Genomic DNA, 26587 nt, shown 5'->3' on the forward strand with positions numbered 1-26587 from the left:
ACAATCTTAAGACAGATTCCTTTTTGGGTATCTTCATTGTATTTAATTTTCTGTGTTTTCAAATTAATATTCTGGTTGGAAAAACAAATAGTGATTTATGCTATTTGACAGATAGTAGTAATATACTGTCTCTTTTCTTTGACAACAACTAGTAGTACGATACTGGTGTCATTAACAATTCAGAATATTATTTGGTATTACAAAAAATTCTTGTGATATTTTATTTTTCTAGTTTTAGTAACAAGGAAAATAAAATTATTTTGTTGTTATAATTTATTTTCTGATTTTAGTAACTAGAAAATTAATTTGTGTTTTATTTTTTCTGATTTTTGTAATCAGAGATTATGGCTACTACAACTGAAACTGCATCTGGCAGTGGTACTCCTATTGTTACACCTACATCGGTCCCTATTCAGAACCATGTTCATGTACCAATCAATCATGGAAAAAAAGCGAAAAAATTTAACGGTACCGAGTTTAAGAGATGGCAGCAGAAGATGCTGTTCTATCTTACAACTCTTAATTTGGCCCGGTTTCTCCATGAAGAGGCTTCAGCACTTAAAGAGGGTGAAAGTGATCGGCAAGTTGTTGCCGCTGTAGATGCTTGGAAACATTCAGATTTCCTGTGCAGAAACTACATCCTAAATGGCCTTGACAATATGCTGTATAATGTATACAATCCTCTGAAAACAGCAAAAGAATTGTGGGATTCTTTGGAGAAGAAATACAAGACAGAAGATGCCGACACGAAGAAATTTGTCGTCGGTAAATTTCTGGACTTTGTTATGGTAGACTCCCAAACGGTAATATCTCAAGTTCAAAGTTTTCAAATAATTTTGCATGATATTCATTCAGAATGTATGTCTCTTAGCGAGTCATTCCAAGTCGCTGCTTTAGTGGAAAAGTTACCACCGGCTTGGAAAGATTTCAAAAATTATTTAAAACATAAACGCAAAGAGATGACTATGGATGAATTGATTGTAAGATTAAGAATTGAAGAAGATAACCGAAAGGCTGAAAAGATTAATGGGAAAAATCCCATTGAGTCCAAGGCTAATGTGGTTGAACAAGTTCATAAACCACATAACAAAAAGAGAAAGTTTACTGGAGATGGTCCTAAACAAGGTGATAGTAGCAAGAAGTTCAAAAGAAAATGTTATAACTGTGGCAAAACTGGACATCGAGTTTCTGACTGCTGCCGCCCTAAGAAGGATCATGGAAGTACAAGTAAGAAGACCACCAATCAGGCCAATGTAACAGAATTGGATTACATCTCTGACGGAGTGAATGACATCAACCTTTCTGCTGTGGTGTCTGAGGCTAACTTGGTTGGAAATCCCAAAGAGTGGTGGGTTGACACTGGAGCAACTCGTCACATTTGTGCAGACAAGAAGATGTTCACTACCTACAATGAGGCTGTAAATGGTGAACAACTTTTCATGGGAAATTATTCTACTTTTACTGTGGCTGGACAAGGGAAAGTGATCTTGAAGATGACATCAGGGAAAGAACTGACCCTCAACAACGTACTGCATGTACCTGACATCCGGAAGAATTTAGTTTCTGGGACTTTGTTAAGTAAAAATGGTTTTAGACTTGTTTTTGAGTCTGATAAATTTGTATTAACAAAGAGTGGTATGTATGTTGGTAAGGGATACATGAGTGATGGTCTCTTTAAGTTGAATATAATGACAGTTGTACCGAAAGTTGCTATGAATAAGAATAACACATCTTTTGTTTATATTCTTGAGTCAAATTTATGGCATGGTAGATTAGGACATGTGAATTTTGATGCTTTGCGTAGATTAATTGGTTTAGATTATATACCAAAGTTTGAAATTAATCCTAATCATAAATGTGAAATTTGTGTAGAAGCGAAACTAACTAAGGCTCCATTTAAATCGGTTGAAAGGAAAACCGAACCTCTAGAATTAATTCATACTGATGTATGTGATCTAAAATTTATTCAAACTAGAGGAGGCAAAAAGTATTTCATAACTTTTATCGATGATTGCACAAGATATTGTTATGTTTATTTACTTAGAAGTAAAGATGAAGCCTTAGAAATGTTTAAACTCTACAAAACAGAAGTTGAAAATCAACTTGGTAAAACCATTAAAATGGTTAGAAGTGATAGGGGTGGTGAATATGATGCACCATTAAATGAATTTTGTGCACAACATGGCATTATTCACCAAACTACAGCCCCTTATTTTCCACAGCAAAATGGAATTGCTGAAAGGAAGAATAGAACCCTAAAAGAAATGATGAATGCCATGTTACTAAGTTCAGGTTTACCACAGAACTTGTGGGGGGAAGCAATATTGTCTGCTAATTATGTTCTTAATAGAATACCCCACAAGAAAACCAATAGTACTCCTTATGAATTGTGGAAAGGTCGACCACCTTCCTACAAATACTTAAAAGTGTGGGGGTGTTTGGCAAAAGTTGAAGTTGCTGTTCCTAAAAAGACTAAGATAGGACCAAAAACAATAGACTGTGTGTTTAGTGGTTATGCTCAGAATAGTAGTGCATATCGGTTTCTGACTTATAAATCAGAAATACCTGATATAAATGTGAACACTATTATAGAGTCAAGGAATGCTGTGTTTTTTGAACATGTCTTTCCTTACAAGAAAGGACAGGAATTAAGTTCACAGAAAAGAACTTATGATTGTACACAAAGTCAAGAGACTAATGACAATCAAACAAAAGAGACTAGTAATAGTCTCGACCAACAGGATTTAACTAATGATGAACCAAGACGAAGTAAAAGAGCGAGAACATCAAAATCCTTTGGTCCAGATTTTCTGACATACTTGTTAGAAAATGAACCTCAAAGCTTTAAGGCAGCAATGACAGGTCCTGAAGTACCTTTATGGAAAGAGGCTGTTAATAATGAAATTGAATCCATTATGCAAAATCATACTTGGGAATTGGTGGATCTTCCACCAGGTTCTAAACCTCTTGGATATAAATGGATATTCAAGAGAAAAATGAAAGCAGATGGTTCAATTGACAAGTATAAAGCAAGACTTGTTGTTAAAGGTTACAGACAAAAGGAAGGTCTGGACTATTTTGACACATATTCCCCTGTGACAAGAATAACATCCATTCGCATGCTTATTTCTATAGCAGCATTGTTTAATTTAGAAATACATCAAATGGATGTTAAGACAGCTTTCTTAAACGGTGATCTAAATGAAGAGATCTATATGGAACAACCTGAAGGGTTTGTAGTATCAGGGCAAGAAAAGAAAGTTTGTTGACTTGTAAAATCCCTTTATGAATTAAAACAAGCATCTAAGCAATGGCATGAAAAATTTGATCATGCAATGCTTACTAATGAGTTTAAGATAAACGAATGTGACAAATGCGTCTATGTTAAAAACGCTGACCAAGGATATGTCATAGTTTGTCTTTATGTGGATGACATGCTTATCATTGGAAGCAGTCAAAACATGATCAAATCAACTAAGCAAATGCTTAACAAAAGATTTGATATGAAAGATATGGGGGTCGCAGATGTTATATTAGGAATGAAAATTACTAAAACATCTGACGGATATGCATTATCTCAATCTCATTATATTGAGAAAATTCTTGATAAATTTATCAAGGATGATTTGAATTTAGCTAGAACACCTGTAGACATCAGTCTTTATTTATCGAAAAATAAAGGTGATGCAGTGTCTCAATTAAAATACTCCCAAATCATTGGAAGCCTAATGTACCTAATGAATTATACTTGTCCTGATATAGCTTATGCTATCAGTAAATTGAGTAGGTACACTAGTAACCCTGGAGAAGACCATTGGAAAACGATCATTCGGGTTCTTAGATATCTAAGATTTACTCGTGATCATGGTTTGAACTTTACTCGATATCCAGCAGTACTCGAAGGTTATTGTGATGCCAATTGGATATCGGATACTAAAGATTCAAAATCCACTAGTGGATATGTCTTTACTCTAGGAGGCGCTGTTGTTTCTTGGAAGTCCACGAAACAAACTTGCATCGCACGATCCACAATGGAATCTGAGTTCATTGCTTTGGACAAAGCAGGAGAAGAAGCAGAATGGCTTCGTCACTTCTTAGAAGACATTCCAATGTGGCCAAAACCTGTGCCAGCTATTTGCATTCATTGTGATAGTCAATCTGCAATAGGCAGGGCACAGAATCACATGTATAACGGTAAGTCACGACATATTCGTCGTCGACATAATACCGTAAGGCAATTATTGTCAAACGGAATAATCTCAATAGAGTATATAAAATCTAAAGAGAATATTGCAGATCCGTTAACAAAAGGTTTGACAAAAGAGCTAGTGTATAGTTCATCGAAAGGGATGGGATTAAAGCCTATTACATAAGAGTCGTCATAATGGTAACCCTACTTATATGACTGGAGATCCCAAGAACTAAGTTCAAAGGGACAACTAAGTTATGTATGGCTCACCAGAAATCACTTAGGGATTAAAAATTCCCTACCCATTCCTATGGTGAGAGTGATATCTGCAACATATGTTGTATGCAGGGGTATAAGGATAAGCTTTGCTTTTAATGATTACTTATATCTTGATTAAGGTATAAAATCAAGACGAGTATAAGGAGATACTCACAATAAGAATCACCTATATGAGTGTCGAACTGGGGCCGGTTCTATGAGAATGAAGAGGCTAAATTCTCTAGAAACACTTATGAAAACCAGGCGCGTTCAAGGCCAAAATGAACACAACAGTGAGAACCACGATGTGTTAGAAGATATTTTGTGTGAGATCTATTGTCTTGGCTTATACAAACGGCTGAACAATTCAAGGCATCGCGTCCATTGGTTAGCCAGTAAGTCCGATAGGTTATCACTAGGGAAGGTTCAAGGCCAAAAACTACCTCTCCTGATGCAAGATATTTTCGACTTATACTCTTTCGATAAATCTGCATATTGTTGCATTTCCGTTGTCATCAAATTCCATTCATGTGGGGGATTGTTGGAAATGGTTATAAATTCTGGGGAAAAACCAGAATTTTTTCTTAAGTTCGGTCTATTTTTTAGGTGGGCCCCGAACATCGATTTATTCGGGTCAAAGTGGTAACGCGTTCTATGCCGCGTTGTGATTCACGTGGTATATTTGGTTGCTCAAAACCATTACCGAGTGAATGGGAAATTGAAGCCAAAGTGAGCTCCATGGAAATGGAGTTATGGTGGAAATTCCTTAAGGTTGTAAATTGGCTTGTCCCACATTGATTTGGTGGGAAGTTTTGAAAGGGTTTATAAGACTTAGGGTGAGATACTTGGGGTGTGCCCCAAGGGGTACCCAAGTGTTTTAGAGGGAGAGGTTATGGGCAAAATGGGCTAGACCCATTGGACTCAAAAATCACCACACGCGCGCGCCGCCGCCGCCGTCCGTCCGGTCGGGCTGGGCCGGGCCGGGCCTGGGCTTAGGCGCGGGTGCGTGGTTGGGTTGGGCTTCTAATCTTTTTGGGCCAAAAATATTTGAATTTAATTTTATTTTTTGGTAAAATAAAATCCAGAATTCAAATTAAACTGGTTTGGATTTATTGTTCTTCCAAACAGGGCCCTTCCCGTTTTCAAACAGAATTAAACTGGTTTGGATTTATTGCTCATCCAAACAGAGCCCTTCCCGTTTTTTATCTGTTTGATTTATTAACCCAACAGATTCAAATCTGTTTAAATTTGAAACTAACATGTTTCATACCTGTTCAATTCAAAACCAAGAGTCACCTTTACATCTATAAATAGACTAGCCTCCCATTTGGATTTCAATCCAATTTTTTCGTACTCCATCCTCTACAAATTATATTCTTCATCTTGCTGCATTTTATTTCCGAAAAAAAGAGTGTAAACACTTAGTGTGTTCGTAAGGCAAACAATTTGTAGTGCTATTATTGTTTGTGATAAGATCATTTCATCCTGGGAGATAGACGTCCAAATTCTGAAAGTACCGTGGAGAGGACGAATCTGTCTTAAGGACACAGTGTTAAACACTGGACTTGATCAGATAAGTTATTCAAATAAATTAACCAAGTAAGTTGTTTAATTTTATTCTGTTTTTATTTGTTTATTTAATCAGATTTTATTTTTGTTTTTGTAACAAAATAAAATCTATGGTTTTATTTATTTATTTATTTTTATTTCGAGTTTGATTTTTGTAATCAAACAAATTCTCTCATTTTCTCTATTTCTTTTATTCTTGTTGTTGTTTTGTACACAACAGAATTTAATCTTTTTAAATATAGTGAAGATTGTCCAACATTTTTCACACTCAAATCATAATTTCAAAATTCACAAACTCAAAATATAATTCTATTCTCAAATCATATTTAAAAAATTCTACCAAACAAACACTACTTTAATTTTCCTCTAAAATTTATGAGTAAAAGAAATCATGGAAAAGTATATCTATTTATGCAAAAAAAAACAATGATTCAAATTGTGAAGGCCAAAAAACCAATTGTGATAGGGTATTTTGGGAAATTGATTAAAAATTGATTTTTTGATTTTTTTAACTTTTGTGACTTTTTTAGTTAAAAAAAACTTTTTTATAATTTTTTTAACTAAAAAAATTAAAAAATCAAAAACTGCTTTTTAACCATGTTGCCAAAACTGCCTGTGGGGATGTATTTTCTGAATATCAACACGTGGCAATGTGACGCCGATGTGTCAGCCGAGGTGCCATGTGTCCTGGTTGTTTCGCCGAGGTTATCTCGGCAAAGCCGAGATTATCTCCGAAGATATCGGAATCCGAGATAAATGGACAAAAGATAAGGGACAAGAGTCCTAGAGTAAAGAGGAGACTTAGCCAAGATAAGGATAAAACTCTTAGGGAGTTTATCTTTATCTCTTGAAGAGTTCAAAATAAGTATTGAATGGGAATCCATAGAAGTCAGGCTTCTAGTGGGATCAGGATTGAGTTGGCACCTCCGTGGGTCTAAGGTACGCAATTTTATGCTTTGAATAGTAAGTTTACCACTTGATTATCTTTGAGAGATATACTGCCTTGATCGTCGGAGTGCCCCCGGGTGGTTGAACCACCGCCGGAGACTTCTCTTTCTGTTGTAAGTTAACTAGAGGCCATCTATTCTGCCAGTGCTTTTCCAACTGATTACTAGACGGGCAGTGTGGTCAGAAAATCACCCACATAATTTGGCCCCGTCTGTGGGAATCTTAGAAGAATAGATGGCCAGTAACGGACAGAAGGAGAACATTGAGCGCGACACTCCTGCTGGGAGTGGCAGACCAATTGACCTTGACATTGAAGGAGACAACCACAATGCAGAAACTCATGACCAGGGCCACGACGCGAAAGACGTCGGCCAGGAGGGCAACACTTCGAAAAGGACAGAACAAGGCAAATACTATAACGAAGATAACCTTCAGGTATGGAGGGATAGGTGCCTACGGTGGGATGAGGAAGTAAAAGAATTGGCAAACAAGTTGGCAGACCTTCAGTCAATCATCAACTTCATGATGCAAAATAATGTCATGCAGCCACCATACCCGCTGCAGGACACGCCGATGCCTGCAACTAATACACAGAAGAGGGGAAGAAGAGCAATCCCCGAAGTCCCTCAGCACACCAGAAGCGGAAGGCACTCTCACCGACCTTCTAGGGAAGTCGGACAAAAGGAGCCATGACGAGAGGAGTCCCGAAGGAAGTATCAGACGAAGGACCCAGAGCCCAAAGAGCATCGGCATGTTCAAGGGCAGGCGCTCTGCTTTGACACAACACATGGAGAGAGATCAAAACAAGCCCACCACGAGGCTGAAAGTAGTGTGCCAAAAAGATTAAAGTCCAGAGATAGCCGAGCTCTAGGGAGGAGTAAAGAAGGCTTGAGAGATTACCTCAAGAGGAAACAACAGAATGCTGAAGTCGGGGTAACTTCCCCGGTTAAGCCAAAGACACCATTCTCGGTGGAACTAGACAAATTTCAAGCACCAAAGAGATTCGGTATGCCGAGGTTCCAAATATATGATGGTAACTCAGATCCCAACTTCCACGTTGGGCTATACCTGAATTCAATGGCATTATATAGTGGGAAGGAGCCATTGCTCTGCAAAGTATTCCCCTCGTCCTTTGGGGAAATTACATCAGATTGGTTCCATAAACTATCAAAGGGAAGCATAAAAACTTGGAAAGGCCTGGCCGAGATGTTTGTGGCCAGGTTTATGACAAATAAACTTCATCCCTTGAGGGTCGACGCACTGATGGCTTTAAAGATCGCCAAGGATGAAGGCCTTAAGGCCTACGCAAAAAGGTACTATGAGGTGTTCAATCGAATACCTGATTACAACCAAGAGGTGGCGGTTGTGTCCTTTAAAAACGGCCTGAAAGATGACTGCCCACTACGGAAATCTTTGGCAAAGACATTGCCAAAAAGCATGGAAGAACTCATGGCGAGAATAGAGAAGTATGCCAGAGCCGAGGAGGATACGTCGGGAAATAAAGAAACAAGGCAGGAGAAAGGAAACGGCTCGCCGAAGTGAAGTCGAGGTAACAACGGACCAACCAAACAAGAAACGGACTTGAAAGTAAAACAAGCAGTAACGACCATATTCCGAGTCTCGATCCACAAAGTCTTGGATCAAATTCGAAACCAACCCTATTTTAGAGGACCGACAAGAACACCAGGGGAATTCATGGGAAGAAACGTCGGTAGGCGTTGTGCTTGCCACCACGAAGAAGGGCACCCAACTCAGGGCTGCAGAGCCCTAAAAGCACACCCAGAAGACTTGGTAAGGCAAGGACATCTGAGGGACCTTGTTGATGAAACCAGGACTAGAGAAGAACAGGCAAGATTGCTTCAAGCACCAGCAGCTCCGCCTCCCCCAGCATAGCAACCACTCGCAGGAGGACCACGGGTGGTTAACGTAATTCACTCAAAGGTGAACGAAAACGACATACGAGGGGAGACCCAGAAGGTAAAACACCTGCAGCACGTGAACCAGGTTGGACATAAACGACCTCGGCCTGAAAAAAGCCAAGGACCGACGATAGCGTTTACTGAAGCCGACCTAGAGATGGTCCAGCATCCCCATAATGATGCCTTGGTAGTATCCCTCCAGGTTGGGGAGTGCCAAGTGAAACGTATCCTGATTGATCAAGGCAGCTCTTGTGACATCATGTACGTTAGATGTTACAAAGAGCTGGGCCTTCATCCTGATGATTTGGAGCAATCAAATGGCCCGATAGTCGGCTTCAATGGAACGCCGACGTGGCCACTAGGCGCAACAAGCTTGGAAGTACAAGCTGGCACTAAGAAGATCAGGACAGAATTCATGGTGATTGACACACCTTCACCATATAACATCATCTTAGGAAGACCATGGTTACATGCAATAGGGGCAGTTCCCTCAACATTGCACCAACTACTGGGTTCCCAACAGAGCATGGGATTGAAGAAGTCAGAGGAGATCAGCTGTAGGCAAAGAATTGCACCATGGCAGCAATGAAATCCACCTGCAACATTCGAGAACCAGAAAAGGCAGAAATTGAAGATAAGGACGTAGAAGTCCTAGAAGACGTCGGCAAAGAACCAGCCGAGAAGAGCAAAGAAGCGCTGAAGAAAATCCTCGTCCAGGATGGAGACGAAGAACGCTTCTTTCTTCTCAGCTCGGGCTTAGCCGAAGAAAAGAAAAAAGAGTTGGAGACTTTTTTTAAGAACCAACATTGAGGTATTCGTCTGGACACCTTACGAAATGCCTGCATTGACCCCGAGGTCACTTGCCACAGACTGAATGTCGACAGATCGGCAAAACCAGTGATTCAACGAGCCAGAAGACCGACGTTGATGCACGTCGAAGCAGTAGAAGAAGAAGTGGACAAACGTTTGAAGGCCGGGGCCATCCGAGAAGTTCATTACCCGACTTGACTATCCAACACAGTAGTGGTAAAGAAGAAGAACGGTAAATGGCGGGTCTGCGTAGATTTTACAAGCCTGAACAAAGCTTGTCCCAAAGACTGCTTTTCTCTACCTAAGATTGACCAGTTGGTAGATGCCACCTCTAGACATGGAAGGATGAGCTTCTTGGATGCTTACAGAGGATACCACCAGATAGCCATGTACCCCCCAAACGAAGAGAAGACAGCATTTATCACCCCGAAAGGACTGTATTGTTACAAGGTAATGCTTTTCGGGTTGAAAAACGTAGGAGCGACTTACCAAAGGTTGGTAACCAAGATGTTCAAAAATCTGATTGGCCAAACAGTGGAAGTCTACATGGACGACATGGTCGTGAAGACCAAGGATCCAAGGGGACATCTTGCCGACCTAAAAGAGGTGTTTGAGATACTCAAAACATACTGGCTCCGACTCAACGCATCAAAATGCGCGTTTAGAGTTGGATCAGGTAAATTTTTGGGGTACCTGGTAACAAGAAAGGGCATTGAGGCCAGCCTAGATCACGTCGGCAAAACAAGTTCAGATGCTTACCGGAAGGGCCGCAGCCCTAAACAGGTTCATAAGTCGAAGCTCTGACAAATGTAAACCTTTCTTCAACCTGGTAAAGAAGGCCACAGAGTTTCTATGGACTGAGGAATGTGAGGCCGCCTTGGTCGACCTAAAGAAATATCTGACCACGGCTCTAGTCCTCTCAACACCTGAACCTGGAGAAGAACTGTTTTTGTACTTAGCCGTTTCAGAACATGCAATAAGTGCGGTATTAATTCGTGAAGAAAAAAGGGATCAAAGGGCTATTTACTATGTAAGCAAAACCTTAGCCGATGCAGAAACAAGGTATCTCCCCTTGGAAAAATTGGCGCTAGCTTTAGTAATGGCTTTAAAGAAGTTGAGCCATTACTTTCAAGCGCACAAGATTATAGTGCTGACCGAACACCCACTGAAGTCCTTGTTACAACAAGGAGACTTAACTGGAAGAATAGCAAGATGGGCAGTGGCCTTGGGCCAATACAACCCGGAGTTCAGGCCGAGAACAGCAATTAAGGGCCAAGTTTTGGCCGACTTCGTGGCCGAATTCACGCTGAAATCCATCGAACATCAGGCTCCGTTGAGCCAAGATGAACGATGTCCAAGCAAACAAGGAGAAGCCCAGCCAAAGACAAAAAAACAAGGAAAGAAAAACTAAGACCCTGCAGCATTTACATCGGCGACTCCTTTCGCCTGTTTGTCGATGGGAGTTCAAACCGGCAAGGAGCGGGGGCAGGAGTAGTGTTAATATCTTCTGATGGGGAGATATTGGAACAGTCTATTCGATTGGGGTTCAAGGCCTCAAACAATGAGGCAGAATACGAAGCACTAATTGCAGGACTAAAGCTAGCAGTGGCAGCAGAAGCGAATGAGGTAATAATTTTTTGTGATTCACAACTTATAGTAAATCAAACAATAGGAGAGTTTGCAACCCGAAATGATAGGATGTCGGCATACGCAAAGGAGGTCATCAGACTGGCAAGCTTGCTTCGCAATTGCCGACTTCTTCAAGTCAGTCGAGATGATAACAACCACGCCGACACGTTGGCCAACTTGGCAAGCTCAATGCAAACTAAAAAAACAAGAACAATAATGATTGACTATCTGTCAAGCCCGAGCATAGAACAGCCGATCACAGAGCAAGAAGCAATGTGTGTGGACCTGGGTCCAAGCTGGATGGATGCAATTGTTGCATTCCTGAAAGAGGGAAAGCTACCAGAAGATCATAAGGAGACACACAAGATCAGATTAAAATCGGTAAGATTCAGCCTAATAGAAGATAGACATCTCTACAGAAGGTCCTTCACAGGACCCTTTTTAAGGTGCGTACACCCTTTGCAGGTTGAAGATTTTCTATACGAAATTCATGAAGGGATTTGTGGAAGCCACGCTGGGGGCAGATCACTAACTCACAAAGCCATTACCCAGGGGTATTGGTGGCCCTACATGCAAAAAGATGCAGAAGCTTACGTGAAGAAGTGTGAACAATGCCAGAGGTTTGCGCCTTTGATACACCAGTCAGCTGCTGACCTGAACCCTGTATCCAGTCCATGGCCATTTGCCCAATGGGGCATGGATCTCATTGGACAGTTGCCCCAAGCAACTGGGCAAAGGAAATACTTGTTGGTAGTAACAGATTACTTCACAAAGTGGATAGAAGCAGAACCTCTTGCCAAAATTCGAGATGTAGACGTCAAAAATTTCTTATGGAGAAATCTCATCACCAGATTTGGCATCCCAAGAGCAATAGTTGCCGACAACGGAACGCAGTTTGACAGCAAACTCATCAAGAACTTCTGTGCAAAATTCAAGATAAAAAATTACTTTTCAACACCAAGTTTTCCCTAAAGCATTGGGCAAGCAGAAGCATCCAACAAAGTAATTTTGGATGGGATAAAAAAGCGGCTGCAAGCAGCAAAAGGAAAGTGGGTAGACGAGTTTCCCAATGTACCCTGGGCATATCGGACTACGCCGAGAAGATCAACAGGGGAAACCCCCTTTGCCATGGCTTACGGCACAGAAGCAGTCATCCCACTAGAGATTGGCATCCCAGGGATCATAACCCAAGGAGTAGAGAATGGCACGAATGATATGCTTCTAGCCCGAGATCTGGATCTCTTAGAAGAAAGAAGGGAGAAAGCTGCAATTCAACTCGCAGCATACCAGCAGCAACTTGCTAGAGCTTACAATAAGAAGGTTAATCCAAGGGATTGTCAGGTCGGTGACCTAGTCCTAAGAAAAGTTGTTGGCAACAAGAAGAATCCTAGAGAGGGCAAGCTTGGCCCAAACTGGGAAGGACCCTACAGAATTACTTCAGTATTGGGCAATGGAGCATACCAGCTTGAAGATAATGAGGGCAAAGCATTGCATAGACTTTGGAACACTTGTAATTTGAAAATTTTTTATCATTAAATGTTCCTTGTTATTTTTTGCCAAACATCATCAATAAAATCGTAGCAGAATTCTCCACGACTTGTGAATTGATAAAAAGATACATAGTGATTGTTTTTGAATAATGAGAATCTAAGTGGAACTCAGGTTCACATTGGGGGCAGAGAGAAGACAGTAATGTTTAATGCTTGTTGAAATTTGTAGCAATTTACAAGTTGAAGTTAAGCCAAGATAATTGTTTATCTTCACTTGTTGAAATTTGTAGCAATTTACAAGTTGAAGTTAAGCCGAGATAATTGTTTATCTTCACTTGTTGAAATTTGTAGCAATTTACAAGTTGAAGTTATACTAAAGTAATGCTTAACGCTTGTTAAAATTTGTAGCAATTTACAAGTTGAAGTTAAGCCGAGATAATTGTTTATCTTCACTTGTTGAAATTTGTAGCAATTTACAAGTTGAAGTTAAACTAAAGTAATGCTTAACGCTTATTGAAATTTGTAACAATTTACAAGTTGAAGTTAAACTAAAGTAATGCTTAACTCTTGTTAAAATTTGTAGCAATTTACAAGTTGAAGTTAAGCCGAGATAATTGTTTATCTTCATTTGTTGAAATTTGTAGTAATTTACAAGTTGAAATTAAACTAAAGTAATGCTAAACGCTTGTTGAAATTTGTAGCAATTTACAAGTTGAATTTAAGCCAATATATTGCTTAGCACTTGTTATAACTTGAGAAAAGTTTACAAATATTAGACCTTTACATGTTTATCCTAGTTGAAATTTATAAAGTGATTTACAGGATAAATACTTGCCGAGATAAATTATTGATGGTATAAACCGAGGTGTGTTACCCCGAGAAGACTGCACAAAGAAGAAAGAGTACATACGATATATACAGAATATTCTAAGTATAGAATCATACGAAGATAAAGAAGAAAAGACAGGAGTACAAGCATTCAATAAAACAGAAAAGTTGTATTAACATTCCAAGCAAAAAGGGGGACACATCGGCCATACAAAGAACATACATCCTTCCCTAAGATAAAGAAGCAAGAAGATACAAGTAAAAAGAAGACTTAGAACTAAGGCTCCTCTCTGCCAGATTGTTGAAATTGAGGATCAGATACCACCTCGGCCTCCTTCTCTGCCGCTATCTCGGCGTCAATTTCTTGGAGAGTTTCTTCAACAGTCTTGACCTCAGAAGGGATGTCGGCTGATGCGATGTCAGGAACAGCTTCTTGGACAACCTCATCACCTTCCTCATCCTGAGTCAAGTCTAGAACTTGCTCATTCTGAGGAGGGGACTTGGCCCCACCAGTATCTTTGGATTTTCTGACCAAAGCCTTATCCTCTTCCTCATCGGCATCCTCAGACTCAGATTCGCCGACGTCTTGATTTGAGGGTTGGGCTGGAGGAAATGGAAGAGGAATATTATCGGCATTTCTTAGAGGCGAATCATCAGGAACATTTAGTTTTTTCAGAAGAGACATCCAACCAAGGGTGAAACCCTTGTTGCATGCCTACTTCACTTGACGTTCATAGGCCTCAGTAATGTCGGTCATACCCTGTGAATATGCCTTTTCATCGGCCTCTTTGATTTCAGCTTCTTTGGTGGACAGGGCCTCCTGAAGCTCTTTCTCAGCTTGGGCCATCTTTTCTTCGACCTCTCTCACTTGAGATTCAGCCACTTTTCTGATAGCCTCAGCAGCCTCGGCCTTCTCTTCGGCGTTATTATGAGCTTTAATTGCAGCTTCAGCTTGATCCTCCAGCTTCTTCATTTTTGATTCAAGGCTTTTATTGATCTTCTGAATAGAAGAGAACTCCTTCTTCATGTCGGCCAGCTTTTGCCGATTCTCAAAAGACTGCATCGAAAAAAAATGGGCGTGCTGGATGGCCTGAAAGAAAACAAAGGTATTAAAGAATATTCAAAGTGTGAAATAAAGAGAAAGAAAAATTTACCAAGAAGAAGACGTTTACCTGAACGGAGTGTTGTAACATTAAGGCATAATTTTCATACTCGCTGTACTTGGCGTTCCGCTCCAAGTCGCCTGGGAGGAGTAAAGCAGTACTGAGTGCAACGCCGACATTAATATCGTCGGCGCTGTCATTTGCCATTACAGGCTTATCCTCTAGGGTGATTTCAGGGGCCCATGGGACAGCTAGTTTCTTTGACCCCGAAGTCGTTGCAGATGACCTCGGCCTTTTCGACTTGGAGGATTCGGAATGAAGTACTTCGGCAGACCTCTTCAAAGGGACAGAGGCAGTTTTTTGAGTTGGAGCCAGTTGTGGGGCTGACAAGGTGTCATCAGTCTCAACCTGAGTCACTTTCGCCTTCGGTTGAGCTTTCTTAATTCTTTTTGGTTTTTCTGGAGGTTGGGTTAGTATTGGTTGTTCGTCAATAGATGATGAAATGTTGGCGATGAGGTCTTTAGCAACTGGCTTTGCGCGACCCATTTCAGCTGCAAGAACAAGACGTCGGCGACGCTTTCTTTGGGATGGTGGAATGAGGAATGGAGCCGAGGTCGGTGGCTGTTCTGCTGGATCAGAGGTTGATCCTTGGTCTGTTCGCGATGATGAAGTAACTGGAAGAGTTGTAGCAGAGGGAGGAGATGAGCTATTCTTCTTCGGTTTCTTGGGGATGTCGGGGAGAGCTGATCTGTATGTTGGGATGAAATTGAGAAGTAGGGGTGCCTTTCGCTTCTCGATTAGCAAATCCAGAAGTCTCTTCAAGTCTTTGCTAGGGACAAAGGATTGGCGAAAATTTTTTGGTGGCTGACGAACAGCTGCAAAAAGAACAGACGTCAGAAACAGACAGAATATTTAAGACTTTGAAAGAAAACAGGCAAAACTAAATGCTGGGCTCTTACCCTTGCCCTCTAAAGCTGATCGGGGAAGAGGGTAGAGATGAATGTCCTCGTCTGGAGCAAACTCCCAATTTCCCGAGGTAATAAGATAGTCATCTCCAAGCCCCTTGTTGGGGTCTGGGAGGTCGGCTACGATTTTGAATTCTGTAGACCTCGGCTTAAGGAAATAAATGAAGCCTTTTTCTTTCAAGTGAAGGGCACACATGGTGTAACAATACTGTATATCGGCTAGGGTGATCCTAATGTTTTCCTATCTAGCTAAGGTAATAATACCAAAAATCACTCGATAAGAATTGATTGCTAGTTGCATGGGGTTCAACTTATAATAATGAAGGATATCGCGAAAAACGATGTTGAGTGGGAGCCGGAGTCCGCACTCAGTAAAAACTACATTGGGAAGGGGCATGGCATCCTCTGTAGGCATGATGGAGTCATCATCCCCAGCCAGTCTCAGATGGACATCGGCGGGGATGGAGAACTCCTGCCTAAAGTACTCAAGTTTGGTCGGGGTATCTACCCTGTGTCTCCACATACCCATGATATCGGCCTGAATTAGAAGGGTTGAAATTCAGAAGAAAGATGTTTCTTATTAATGAGACCTCGGCAAAAACCTAGGTTTAAGCTGGTACAGAAATTTGTAAGGAATGTTTCAGTTTTGCCCTAAATCGTGGGTTCTACAAACAAATCCCAAACCTAAGCTATGAAGATAAAGATCAAAGGTATAGATCTGGAAAAGATGCAAAAAACAGAAAACAAAAACAAAGTTTCAGAAACAAGAATTGGGATGGGCTATCAAGAACATGAAGAATACAAGAGTATATGGCCAAGAACAGTGGTAAAAGTGAAAAGAAGTGGTAAAACAATGCGTGTGTTTAGAATGTAGGCAAAGGCAAAATCATGGATGAATGCATTCAGATGTACCATTTATGAATTAAAAAGCTTAAAACAGTACAGTAATGACGATAGCCAAAAAAGAAGAAACATCAGGAACTTAAAACGAAAGGAACAATAGCTTACCAGAGAAAGGGGAGCCGGAAAGGGATTTGCCGATGTCCTACGACGATTGCAAGAGCAGAAGACCGGTGAAAATCTTGCTGGAAATGGTGAACGGAGAAGGTTGCAGAGCTTTGGAGCTTAAGCAATGGAGGATTTCAAAGGCTAGAAAAAGAGAGAAGGGTTTTTGATTAAACAGAAACGGCGGCAAAAGCAATCAATACGCCTAGAAGAACAAGGGCATCAGACGGCGCACGTGAGAAAAGAGGTGGCTAACAAAGCACGTCACCTGTATGGACCAATAGGAGGGAAACGCATGTCGAAAACGGTTGGGTTGAAGTGCATGACAACTCATGCGTGTGAGAAGATCCTTAAAAATCTTGATTTTTTAGGGAAAGCATGTCGACCAGAAATGGATGATCTCGACTATCAAACATTAAGCCGATTTACTGGAAAAAAAATACAGATATAGGTTCCATCACCTCAGAATGCCGAGGTAATAGAACCTAAGGGGCAGTTGTGGGGATGTATTTTTTGAATACCAACACGTGGCAAGGTGACGCCGATGTGTCAGCCGAGGTACCACGTGTCCTGGTTGTTACACCGAGGTTATCTCGGCAAGGCCGAGGTTATCTCCGAAGATATCGGAATCCGAGATAAATGGACAAAAGATAAGGGACAAGAGTCCTAGAGTAAAGAGGAGACCTAGCCAAGATAAGGATAAAACTCTTAGGGAGTTTATCTTTATCTCTTGAAGAGTCCAAAGTAAGTACTGAATGGGAATCCATAGAAGTCAGGCTTCTAGTGGGATCAGGATTGAGATGGCTATAAAAGATAGGCACCCCGTGGGTCTAAAGTACGCAATTTTATGCTTTGAATAGTAAGTTTAACACTTGATTATCTTTGAGAGATATACTGACTTGATCGTCGGAGTGCCCCCGGGTGGTTGAACCACCGCCGGAGACTTCTCTTTCTGTTGTAGGTTAACTAGAGGCCATCTATTCTGCCAGTGCTTTTCTAGTTGATTACTAGGCGGGCAGTGTGGTCAGAAAATCACCCACACACTGCCCATAATCAATTAACTTTATGAATCATGTTACATGGGCATGACAAAAATATGAGATCTTCAATTTAAACCCAGCAAATATCTCTCCTCATCGATTTGCACAATAATTTTTCCACCAACTATAAGAGTTAAAATATATGCATGGGGTGTAAAGAGAATTTTAAGAAGTGTATTTAGAGTTACTCAAACTCAACTGTACAATATCAAAATTGAATAAGAGGACTGTTATTAATACTTATCTAATTTTTTTGAACCCCCATTTCTTTGAATCCCTACCTTAAATCTTAAATTTTAATAAGATTTTCTTAAAATGCTGCACTTAATACTAATTTTACCCATATCACACCCAAGTGTGCACTCACCTAATTTTGCATACCATCTCTTCTTCTTCTCTTAGTAACAATGGACAATTGAGAGACGATTGAGAACAACAAACGATTGAGAGACAAATCGATTTTCCCTCTCTTCTCCTCTCATAAACGATAGTCTCTTTTTCCTTGTCACCATGAACGACGGTTTCTCAGTCATAAATCTCATCGGAAATCTCTTCGACAGTTTTTTTCTTATTCTCTCAAGTAATCTCCAACTCCCTATCATATATTATTTTTTTTTGTCTATTTTGGGGTAAAACCCTCCATACAGGAGGTTCTATAAGGAAAAATCCTCAAAAAAAAACAAAAAAACAAAAATAGGGTACAAAATGAAACCGTTCAACATTCTAGTGCCGAACAAAATCTTTATGTTCAACATTATATTACTGAATAGAACCTTAACAGTCGGCAAATCAATACCGAACCAAAAACAACCCAAAATCGTTAAATGCAACATTAACCTCATCAAAGTTGTTGTCATCCTCTTTCATTGCTCTATATGTATCAACGAATAGTGAAAACGACCACAAATGTAGAAACTTGAAATCTGTAATAAGATTGTTTGCAACGTTAACTGATTTGGAACACCAAATACATTTGAAACTACCGAACAAAATATTAACTAATTAGATGGTTTCAAATGTTTTTCATTGAAAATGAATATGTGAGCTTAGGATGGTGATGAAGAAGAATACGATTAGGGTTTAGATTAGTAAGGAGTATGTATAGATGGAGATGGAGGTGGGTATACAATATTAGAGAGTATCATTCTAATTGTTTTTATTCGGTGGGTGGGTGTTCCGTTAAAAGTTATTCTTTAATGTAATTTTACTTTAGGGTATATAGGAATGGCAACGGGGCGGGGCGGGGCCGGTGATCACACTCCCCGTCCCCGGCCCTGATCCCCGACGGGGAGCCCATAACCGTCCCCGTCCCCTAATGGGGATCGGGTTTCCTCGACCCCGAAATTCTCCGATCAAAAAATTAAAAAAAAAAAATCTAAAAAACATATTTCAACAACAAATCTAACAGAGATCAAAAATAGATTTTAACAACAAATCTAACAGATTTCAACAACAAATCAGAGAGAGAGAGAGATTTTCAACAACAGATTTCATTTTCTTGATCTTCATCAACAAATAGATCAAAAAATTTAACACATTCATCAACAAATCTAACAGAGATTAACATGTTCATTTTCATCATTTCCAAATCTGAAGAACAAAATCAAAAAACAGAGAACAAAATAAAAAAAAACAGAGAGAGAGAGAGAGAGTGGAGGAGATATCGCGAGAGAGAGACAAGGAGATACCATGAGAGGGAGAGAGGAGGAGCTGCGGTGAGGAACGACGGTGCGGGAGGAGGCGTCACCGACCAAACCAGGAAGGGAGAGAGAGAGAGAGAAAAGGAGATACCATGAGAGAGAGACGATAGCGTGAGAGAGAGAGAAGAAGAAGCCGCTGCTGACCAAAACGGTGAGGAGGAGCTGCGGTGAGGAGCGGCGGTGAGGGAGTTTCGCCAGAGGAGGAGCGGCGGTGAGGAATGAGCCGTTGCCGACGAAAATGGTGAAGGAGAGGCGATGAGGAACGGCCGTGTATGTGAGAGAGAGAGAGGGAGAAGATGTTTGTGCGTGGGTGTGCTGCGTCTACCAACAGCCCAAACCTTACACACTCTTACACATATATTATATATAGAATGGGCAAAATAGTAATTTCACACCGGGGGCAACCGGGGTGGGGATCGGGAACGGGGACGGGGACGGTGTCGAGGTTGGGCCGGGGCTGAAACATGTATCCCCGTCCCCGGCCCGAATATTATCGGGGATTCAATTTTTAATACCATCCCCGGTCCGTCGGGGGTATTTTTCGAGGAATAACCGCTCGATTCAGGGTCGGGGGATCAGGTCCCCGTCGGGCCGGATTCCAATTGCCATCCCTAAGGGTATAATTGTAATAAAAGAAAATGTGAGAATTGAAGGGTCCTAAAAAATTACAGGAGATGCTAATAGCAGCACTCTTGAATAATTAATATATCTTTTATTTTTTCAATTTTCTTTTGGACCCACCAATTTATCCTTTGTGGATTTTATGGGTGAAATATTGTTGTTTCATTAATTAATTATAAAGTATTAGAATATCAAAATTTATCCGTTTGATTGAGTTTTTAAAACCTGTGTTTTAGAATATTTTTAATAAAAAACAAAATATAGTCATTATTTTCATATGATTTTTTAGATTAAATCAGTATGTTTGGTTTCAAATTTTTAGAATTAATTTTTTTGAAAATTAATTTTTTTATTTTTCGTAATTTTTTTTTTATTTTTAGTGAATATTTTTAAAATTTTAAGTAATTTTTTTTATTTTTGTAGATACACCTTACTTAGATATATTTAAAAAATAATATATTGTAGAAAAACATTTTAAAAAATCAATAAATACATTACAATACAAAAAATATATTGAATTCTCATTTTTTTTGGATATTTAGTGAATTTTCAAAAGATTTTTTTTCACAAATATTATATTTTTTAAGTATATTTATGTTAGATGTATCTAAAAATTAAAAAAATACTTAGAATATTAAAAAAATTGGCAAAATTAAAAAAATATGAAAAATAAAAAATTTTAATTTTCTAAAAAGTGAATTTTAAAATCCAAACCAAATTTTTAAAAATTGAAAAATAAGTATTATTTTGATGTCTATTTTTTTTCAAATTAATTTCAAAATTTTGAAATTAATTTAAAAAAAACCAAGTGCGACATATAAGCCTCGTGGTGCCTAAGGTCACACTCTCCTGGACTAGTGCAGTGCGAATTCTCTACCCCTCTCCTGGATTCGAGGCTCCATTGACGAACCTTGGAGCGATGTCGAAGCTTTCGTCGTCCCTCTTCCACTTCAGGTAAACCAAACTCAATACCCTAAACCCAACTCATACTTGTCTCAGAAACCTCCTTAACTTCTCAATCTCTACGAAATCTATCGACACCTTTTCTTCATCACTGGAAAAGAATTTATTCAGAAAATGACAAAATTTTCAGCTGTAAATTTGCTTCATGCGAGTGGATCATGAAAGGAAAACTACCCATTTTAAATTTCCTCCAATTTTTCACTCTACCCATAGAGATTTTTAATTTTATTTATTTATTTATTTATTTATTTTTTAACTTTATAAAGTTTTGATTTTGAGCAGGAAATGTGTGAAGAGATTAGTAGTTGATGTTGGCTCTGTTATTCTAGGTTTATATTTTGTTTGTCATAAATGTATTGGGGGTAAAAAGTTGTATGTACTTGGTGACTGTGGGATTTAAGCATTTCTAGCATCATTGTTGTAAACATGATCTCTAAGCAAACATTATTATGTGCTTTAAAGCTATGGGTTGATTATATTTTCGACGCGGGTGTGGTCTTCGCTCTACTTTTATGTTTTCTGCAGTTGCTTGTTGCAGGGTTTCCTGGGAAGTTTAGGGTTTTTGCAAGATAAGTTTGGGCAGTTGCTTCACCTCACTTTTATGTTTTGGCTATTTAGTGTGGTTGATCGGGGGAACTACCAATATCCATGGAAATTCCTCCCTCAAAATCTTTAACGTTTTTTTTTTTTTTTTTTTCAATTTACTTGACTTAATGTGGGAAATGGGGAGTGTCTTCTTTTTGGGGAGGATGTTTCGAGGGGAAAGTTATCTTTTGCTAATTCCCTTATCACGATCTCGTCAGTTGCTTCCATGGTTTTATCTCATTCTTCTCCAATTCATTGGAATTTCCATTTTCCAGAAATCCTATTGATCTTGATGAAAATGAATTTGCTTATTTGATTTCCATTCTTGAGGGTGTTTCTTTGGTTAATCAATCGTAGCGATAAAAGGGTGTGGTCTTGTATGAAGCATCCACAAATCATTTTCCTTAAAGAAGCATCCAGAAATCCAATATGCTATTGTCATTGGTAAAATTGGCGGAGAAAAATGGAAATCAATGTCAGAAGTTGAAAAAGGCCTTATCTGAAGTTGGCACAATATTGATACATTTGTGTTTTTGGGTGTGGATGGTCATTGGTTTGTATTGGGGATGTTGGGTATTTTTTTGTTCTTTTTCTCCTTTATTCTTTTTTCCTTTTATTTGATTCTATAATGGTTGTGCCCCCTTGGCATATTCTCTAGTGCAAGTTTCTTTGATCATGTATTTGAATTATTTTCTTGCATCATGTATTTGGCAGACTTCTTGTAAACTTTGTTCTCTTTTATATATCTATTTTGTTTCTTTTTAATAAAATTTTCTATTTTGTTATCTCATGGAAAAAATAGTGAGAGATTTTATGAAAAACAGCGAGTGTGCTAATATAGAGAACATACTATTTAGTCGGCATCCAATAAATTTAAGCTTGTTTTTTGAATTAGGGCATCTCGACTAGGTGACTGCAAGTTTTTTTGGTTGTTGTTAAAGTTGAATAGTTTGTTGAACAGAAAAAGGGAGCAGATCACCCTAAATACTTTTGAATGCATTCAAAAACAATCTCTAGACTTGGATTTTGAAGCTCATCAATTTTTTTGATGATTGTTTTTTGAAGTTTAGTATTGAATTCCTTGTCAAAACAGGAATCAGTTGTCTCAAAGAAACTTATCTGCAAAAGATGTGAGAGATGCTTTACCGTTGCAAGGTTTTATGTCCCGGGCATTCATTTCTACTGCTAGAGAAACTTTGTCCGCTGATGGTATTTACAATTTCATCAAACATCTTCATTCCCCCTTCCCCTTCTCTTCCCCTTTTTTTCTTTTAACTGCAGTTTATTTGATAGCCAGATCATTTTGTGTCCTTTTCTGAGCCTTCAGGAAAATTCGCTGACCGAATAATTGCACCTTATTCTATTTACAAGGGCAAAGCTGCATTTTCTGCTACCCCTGTTCTCCCAACATTCAGTAAACTTGGTGTATGATTTTTTTTTATCTTGTTCATATATATATATATTGATTAATAAAAAATTCATTAAAGATGACATTAAGAGAATGCCATCATTTACATAAGAGAACTTGTTTATAGGTGTGTGTATATATACAGAGATAGATAGATAAATAGGTAAACAGAGGGAGATATGCTTCTCATTCATTTTTTATGTTGCATAGTCTGGAAGTCTTAAAGTTGATCGCCGTGGCAGTATTATGTTGAAATTTTGGCCTGCTATTGGAGAACGCAAGTATGACTGGGAAAAGAGGCAGGTACAGTTGAATTCTTTAGTGTTTCCTTGGCAATATTATAGTTTCTTTACTATGGAACATTCACAAATAATATTCACAGTGTCATATGTTTTTAGTTTCTTTAAAAATCTTTAACAAGAAATGCTGACATAGAATCTTCTTGGATCTTTTAGATGTGGCATGTCAATTACACTTCAGCTGCCTGCAAGATTGTCACTTACTTGTCATATTCTATAGCTGCCTTGAAAACCTATGAACAAGACTCATTCCTTAACCATTCCTTACTGGATCTTAGTAGCTCATGTACATCTTCCACCAAAAACATCTTCAAGTTATTGACCTATTTCATTAACATTTTGCAGTTGTTTGCCTTGTCTGCGACGGAGGTTGGATCTTTGATAAGTTTGGGTTCTAAAGATTCTTGTGAATTCTTTCATGATCCTTCAATGTTATCAAGGTACTTTCAGAAATATATGTAGTTTCTATATGGAATATATCACCTTTTTTGTTTAACTTGCCATGAGAATTGCATAATGCTAAAATCTTGTGTCACATAGCATCACTCTTTTCTAGTTGTGAAAGTTTTTATTTTTATTTTTATTTTTAATTTTAAGATTGATTGAAGGTTTAAATAGTATTTAATGTTACAGCAATGCAGGACAGGTGAGGAAGACCTTATCAGTTAAGCCAAATGATAATGGCTACTTTATTTCACTGAGTAAGTGTTTTTATCCATGGATTGCATATGTAGAACTTTTTGTTTCAAAACATGATTTGTATATATATATTAATCAGTCCATCTTTCTACATCTTACATATTCTTATATATATATATATTAATCAGTTCATCTTTCTACATCTTTAGTTTTGTATAGACCATGTAGTGCATTATTAGTGAAAATTTGTGCTCTTAAGTTTTGAATGTTTAGTTAGTGGAGTTATCTTCCTAATATGAGGTTAGAGCTGTAAAAATGTAATTGTGGAATTATGTTAAACATCGATATAATATGTCTGCACACAGTGCTAATGTTATTTTCACAACATAACTGACCTGTTGACGTTGCTTCTTTTAAATTATTGTGAGATTTTTTTCCCCTTGGTCTGTTAGAAATTTGCTGTGTGTTAGGTCACTAGTTGCCCAAAAATGCGTAAGCTTTTAGGGAATGAATTTATAGTAAGCTCTCACACCCTCCCTCGCATGTGAGAGACTACTTAACACAAAGTGTATTGACTAGGGTGCAGAAACACCCATGAAGTAGAGTGCACACTAAGAAACATAATGGGGGAACAAAGACATGAACAGACTAGAAGATTTGGAATAACTTTATTGAGAAGATTTGGAAAAAATTTGAGGGACGGAAGAGGGCTTTGATCTTTAGAGGTAGATATACTTTGGTTCAGTCAGTTGTGTCTAGTGTTCCTATTTACTTTTTTTCTTTGTGTTAAGTTCTGGTGAGTGTGGCTAGTAGAATTGGAAAATTGATGAGGAATTTTCCATGGGAAGGAAATGACGAGGGAAAGAAGTACTACTTGGTTAGGATGTGGTTCTCTTTAAATAGTTTTATTTTTTTGCATAACTATGCACCCTAATTGCACTCTTAGAAAATTGTTTGTTATGAATTTGCATTTTTCTTTGCAGGTGTTGTCAACAATATTCTAAAAACCAATGACCGCTTTTCAGTTCCTGTCACTACTGCCGAGTTTGCAGTGATGCGCACAGCTTTCAGTGTATGACAAACTGTTGCTTTACTCACCTTCAATTATCATTTAGCTGAAATACTGCTTGTGTATTTCCTATTTTTATGCCTATGTTACATAGACTCTGGAACTGGTGTCAGGTGCAAGTATGTGTCGAAGAATCTCATACCCTTACCCAATGTATTTATAGAAAATTCGCTTAATGTTTTATCGATAAAGTTATTCAAGATTTTATCTGCTGCCTTTTCTGTTTCTAAAAAAATGTCATTCGGGTCAAATGTTTTGCACAGCTCTCATTTTAATTTGGCCTTTTCTTCTGCAGTTTGCTTTGCCCCACCTCATGGGCTGGGACCGGTATACCCATCAGCTGCCTCAAAGCATGTATGAAAACCCATCGTCAGCAAAGGTTGTTTCTCCGCTCTTGGATTCGGAATGGGATAAATGAAGTTTTTGTTATTTTCTAAATATCAACTTGTTTTGAGCTTGTGTTTCTTTTTGTACCACCTCACCTTCAAGGTCTGAGAACCTCTATTTTGGACACTTCCCAAAAGATCGATGAATATTTGCAGGATCAAATGACCCTTGAAAAAATTCTGTACATGGGTTCTATTTGCTTGGCTTTGTTTTTGTTTTAAAGAATTTGGGTGTGGCACTAGGAGTGTTGCTTAAAATGTCACCTCCTCGAGTTCACTATAATTAAGCTATGGTAGATATTTTGCTTTGCTTAAATCCTATCTGTTTAAATCTTTGGGGAAACTCTTGCTTTCATATCAAACATTGTTATGTTTGGATCTTGGATTTATCAAGGAAGAGAGAGGAAAGAAAAATGAAATATATATATATTTTTTAATAGCTTTTTTCACTTTTTTTTTTATTATAAAGTCAAGTTTGGGTTCTAGTTCAAGTGGTCATGAGGAGACACTTGAGTGAGATGAGGTTGTAGACTCGTCAATGTAGTGATGCTGACTTGTAGTATTTAAACTCTACTAACTTATTAACATCTTATTATGTGGTAGAAAAACAAGTTAGTGGAGATCAACAAGTCTTAATATTTTTGGTGATCTAAATAAATATTTAGTTCTTGATTTTTTATGAAAAGAAGTGTAAAAAAATAGAACGGTAATGTGACTTAAAAAGGATAAACGGATAAAAAAAATAAAAAAAATAAAAAATTTTAATATAGGAAATGCCAAATAGTGTTCTTGTTTTAAAAAAATCTCCTTTTCTTATATAGTGGGTGTTGGGGAAGTTGTTAGTTTAGTAGGCTATTTTAGTTTTTAGCTATTTTAGGAGGTTGAAATTTGTGTGTTTGGGAAGATAGTAAGATTTTTTTTGTAGTTAAATGTGATGTTTGCAAGATAAAAAGTGAAATGATTATGAGTTTAATGTAATATTTTGTCTTGTTAACTATTTTAGTTTATTTTGTCTTTTAGTGCTATTTTAGTCCCAAAAAAAATTAAAAAATTACTTCCTAAATACCCCATAGTACATAAAATTCATTGTCCCCATAAATTGAAACGGCCTGCTCACTTTTTACATGGCATTTCAATTTAAGAATTCTATCATTTTCTTTTTCT

The 26587-nt window shown here is 38.5% G+C and overlaps 1 protein-coding gene across 1 annotated transcript; it reads left to right on the top strand.

The window, feature by feature from the left end:
- The first annotated feature begins 20890 nt into the window (after positions 1-20890).
- On the top strand, positions 20891-25739 carry ATWHY2 (WHIRLY 2). The gene is made up of 8 exons (XM_028247002.2): positions 20891-21028; positions 22716-22831; positions 22950-23047; positions 23241-23333; positions 23675-23769; positions 23963-24030; positions 24952-25040; positions 25333-25739. The coding sequence occupies exons 1-8, from the start codon at positions 20994-20996 to the stop codon at positions 25453-25455; spliced, it is 717 nt and encodes a 238-aa protein (XP_028102803.2). The 5' UTR covers positions 20891-20993; the 3' UTR covers positions 25456-25739.
- Positions 25740-26587: the final 848 nt, after the last annotated feature.

The sequence above is a fragment of the Camellia sinensis genome, chromosome 6 (genome assembly GCF_055761805.1).
Source record: "Camellia sinensis isolate YWXY chromosome 6, ASM5576180v1, whole genome shotgun sequence".
In the NCBI taxonomy this organism is placed as follows: Eukaryota; Viridiplantae; Streptophyta; class Magnoliopsida; order Ericales; family Theaceae; genus Camellia; species Camellia sinensis.

Coding starts and splice junctions, on each gene's coding strand:
- ATWHY2 (XM_028247002.2), top strand. CDS start 20,994: ATGTCGAAGCTTTCGTCGTCCCTCTTCCACTTCAG. Junction 24,031..24,951: donor TGGCTACTTTATTTCACTGA/GTAAGTGTTTTT, acceptor TTTTCTTTGCAG/GTGTTGTCAACAATATTCTA. Junction 25,041..25,332: donor TGATGCGCACAGCTTTCAGT/GTATGACAAACT, acceptor TTTCTTCTGCAG/TTTGCTTTGCCCCACCTCAT.